Raw genomic sequence first — 4,062 nt, 5'->3', positions numbered from 1 at the left:
AAGACATTTGGGATGAATTCTTAATATGTAAATAATAGGGACACTTCTATAGGACAGGCTGATAGTCATCTTTGCGTCTCCAACAATTCACATTCCTTTCTAAGAAGAAAACGTTTTCCTCTGACTAATCAGGAGCACAAGGTTTGAAAAGAAGACCTAAGGGAGAGACAGTGGGGAGTGGTGCTGAAGACATTAGTGCAAACAGTTTAAGATATCACCTCTCAAAGACAGTCCTGGGTATCATGGTGCAAGGAAGGGCTTGGGGTCGGGCTCTGCGGGTCCCGTCCCAGCTGGGCCTTCCATGCTCCGGAAACTTACTAAACCTCTGGGAGCCCCACTTCCTTGAGTAACAGTGTTGATTCCTAAGGTTGTTAAGAGATGAAATGAGACAATGTGTGTAAAATGTGGGGCTTGGTGCCTGGAAGAGAGTAAGTGTCCTAAAAGGATAGCTGTCACGAAGCCACAGTGGCCAGGTGGATGGTGGGGACTGCGCGTCTCGTTGCTATTACTAATTCCCAGGAGGAACAAAGGAACTGATTTTTATCTTAGGTGAGCTGCAGTGGGAAAGCAGAGAGGTGTTTTCAGAACATGTTACCTTTTCCCACGGAGACAGCTTCCAACCCTCCAGAGTGTCCTCAGGACCTCGAGGTCGGAGAGGAAGGGGCAGCGTTCCCACCTGAAGTCGGCTCTGGCTTTTCCTCAAAGACCTTCAGCAGCGCTTCTTTCAGGGACTTTCTACTTTTCTTTCTCCTGAGACCACCCACCACGAAATAGACAATTGGATTCACACTGCAATTGATGGTGGACAGCAGGTGCAGATAGGGGAAGAACTTCCACACAGACTCGCCGCTGGGGTTGGAGTAGTAGACGACGATGAACAGGACCTTCATGGGCATGGCAAGACCAGGAACAAGACCACGGTGGCCGTGACGATCACACAGAGCTTGGCGGGTTGACGGGACTTGAGGTGGCAGCAGACCTGGACGGAGAGGATCAAGTTGGAGAAGATCATGAGAGCAACGAAGACAAGGAAGGTCAAGACCCAGGAGAAAGCGTCCACGTATCGGCACTCTGGGAATCTCGGCTCCGCTGCCAGAAGGCAGAAGAAGTTTTCCAGCCCCGATGCCAGCACCGAAAGAGCCCACAGCAGCGCGCAGGCCACGGCCGACGGGTGCCTCGGGCGGCGGCACTGGTACCAGATTGGGTAGAGCACCGAGAGGCAGCGCTCCACGCTGATGGCAGTGAGCAGGTGCAGACCCGTGTTGTAGCCGAAGATCATGAGGAGGAGGACGTAGCTCAGCCAGGTGTCATCGTGCAGGTGGAGGCTGTCCACCAGCTGGAAGATGGACGAGCAGAGAAGGACCATCAAGTCGGCAATGGCCAGATGCAGAATGTAGATGGTGAACGGCTTCCTCTTGACGCAGAAGATGAGAAACAGTATCAGGAGTCCGTTCCCAGTGACTCCGGGGACACAGATGAGCAGGGAAAAGTAGACATGGCCGTGCTCTCTTTCAGCCTCTGACAGGGGCTCCCTCACCTGCTCTGATGACCAGGTTGTTCCATCCAGGGAGGCGTTTCTGGGAATCAGTGTGGGTTCCGAAGGATTCGGGGTCACTGCCCATGGCTCCATTCTTGGGGATCGCTGTTTTCCTCCTGCACACCTGTGGTCAGAAATGGAAGATGGAGCTGATGGTGTCGTTTGCTGTGCATCCCACAGTGAGTTGGTTTTTGATCCTCCCTCACAGTGGTGTGGGAGGAAGTGTGCTGCTGTGTTTCCCATCTTCTTCCCCGGTTCCTCTCCCCTTCTGTGCTCCGCCCAGGCAGATTCCACTGTGATCTCCAGGTTTCCTCCACTGAACCCAAGGCTGGGCTTCTAACCTCACCTCCAGCCATTGCCTCCAACCAGGATTCTTTCTCTCTGGCCCTGTGGAAAAACCCACTGTGTTCCTAATTTGTCCCCTGCCTTCCTGAAAGAGATTTCTAAGGGTTCTTACCAAAAATAGAGGACAGAGCTAGGAGAAAGGATCCAAAATAAAAAAGGATAAAAAACGTACCAATGATCAAAAGCCCATGCACAAGGAAGTAAGTGCTCATGGTTGTGTCTAGAAACTTCTGCCCCATCTCTCTCTTGAGATACTCTTCCTTTCCCATGCCTTGGCTTTTGTTTATAATATCCACATAACCCCCCAACAGTTTCTATGCACCAGTAAACACAATTAACAGCTGTTTGTGTCTTTCTCTCCTGTTCATTGAGGGTCATCCTCTTGGGCTTGGCTGACAGGATGATCCAGCTGCCAATAGGAGAGACAGGGGGAGAGGGAGGGAGGAAGAAAAGAGGCTCGCTCTGTTGAACTGGGGTTCGGGGGACAAGGGCTACCTAGGGTGGGCGGGCATGCAGGATTGTGAGGTCAGGGCCCAGGACTGCCTGGTCCACACTTCTCTGTCCTTACCTGGTGTCCTGGTTGCCTGAGGATTCACTCACCCCAACCCACTGAGACATGGGTAGGAACAGGGAAGGGCTTACAGGGCTTTCTAGATTGTTTCTCTGTGGACTCTTGACAGCAAAGGATGAGCTGTCTCATCTTGACAGATGGGACTGTGTTAAGAGTCACTTGTCAGTCTTCCTTGGAAACTTGGAACACATTTTCTAAGACTTGGCTGGATGTCCAGGACAGCCAGTGAACCTTAGCTATAACCAATTGAGATACTATGAAATACGTATTTGGTCTTTTCTCTTTTCCCAGCAGACACTCCTGAAATCCTTGGAATCTCCAAAGTAATGTGTCTTTTTCATGCTAATAAAGTGGCTGGTGGCTGGCAGCTTCAGGATATGGCTGGTCACTGAAAGACTGAGGCAGGATGAGAGGATTGGGACTTTTAGCACCATCCTGCAACCTTCAGGGAGGGGAGAAGGGTTGAAGGTTATTGATCACCAATGACCAGTGATGTCACCAATCATGCCAATGTAATGCACCTCCATAAAACCTGGGGGGACAGGTCCACAGAGCTTCAGATTGCAGAACACACGGAGCTTCCCAGAGAGGGTATGGAAGTCTGTGTCCCTCTAGACCTCACTCATGTACCTCTCCATCTGCATCCTTTGTAACATCCTTTAAAATAAACCACTAAATGTAAATGTTCCCCTGAGTTCTGTGAGCCACTTGAGCAAATTAATAGAACCCAACGAAGGGACCCTAGTTTATATGTGAGAAGGAAGCACAGGTGAAACTTCCTGGGGTCTGGGACTGGCATCTGAAGATGGGGAGCAGTGGTGGGCACCAGTCCTCAGCTGGTGCCATCTGACACTGTCTCCAGGTGGAGGCTGGAACTGGAGAACTCACTAGGATTGGAGAACACCTGGGCGGTGCCTGCGGCTGCAGAACCGATGGCCTGCTTGCTGGTAGGGAGAATCCCCAGTCCTCTTGGGGTCCCAGCCTTCTGTGCGGCTTGCTGTAAGAACTGAAGGAAAGTGGTTTGCTCTCCCCATTCACAGCTGTGCAAGGGGGAAACAGCCAGGACCTGCCCCCTCTGGCCTCCTCCCACCCTGGGCTGGCTTCACTTGTGCCCCTTCTTGTCTCAGACCCAGTAGTGGCTCTGGGGTTTCCCTCTCCACCACCACCAACCACAGTGGCTGGTGAGAATGTCCTTCTACCCCTGCCTTCCCGGGCTCCTCTTCTCCCCAAGCAGCCCCAGGGCCCCAGGGCATTCCTGTGGCTTACCTTGTAAGGCTTCATGGGAAGGGAACGGGCAGGAGAGCCAATTATTGGAAGTCTCAGAAGCACACTGTCCCTCCTGCCCCAGGCAGTCTGTGGCTTGGCCCTTCTCTGAGTCCTTCCTGCTCCTTTTCTACCATCCACATCTTCCCCTCTTACTCTGGCAAACCCAGTCCACCCTGGAAGAGGAGCCTCTGCTTCAACTTCTTTTGCATTTTTCTGAATGCTAAAAGTAATAACTACTTATTTCACAAACTTTGCAAAAAGAAGGAAAAAAAGTCAATTTTCCCATTTCACCACCCAAAGATAAATTCTTTTATTTTTAATTGACTCATAGTAACTATTCATG

The 4,062-nt window shown here is 51.3% G+C and overlaps 1 protein-coding gene across 1 annotated transcript; it reads right to left on the bottom strand.

Annotated features, from left to right (window-relative positions):
• Nucleotides 1-635: 635 nt before the first annotated feature.
• On the bottom strand, nucleotides 636-3,408 carry LOC144251515 (mas-related G-protein coupled receptor member H-like). The gene is given in 3 exon segments (XM_077794385.1): nucleotides 636-901; nucleotides 904-1,661; nucleotides 3,342-3,408. Coding segments are annotated over 2 exon segments (993 nt in total). The 5' UTR covers nucleotides 1,631-1,661; nucleotides 3,342-3,408.
• Nucleotides 3,409-4,062: the final 654 nt, after the last annotated feature.

Source organism: Urocitellus parryii, assembly GCF_045843805.1.
Source record: "Urocitellus parryii isolate mUroPar1 chromosome 8 unlocalized genomic scaffold, mUroPar1.hap1 SUPER_8_unloc_1, whole genome shotgun sequence".
Lineage (NCBI taxonomy): Eukaryota > Metazoa > Chordata > Mammalia > Rodentia > Sciuridae > Urocitellus > Urocitellus parryii.
Note: the sequence above shows the minus strand (reverse complement) of the source record. Positions and strands in the feature narration are given on the sequence as shown.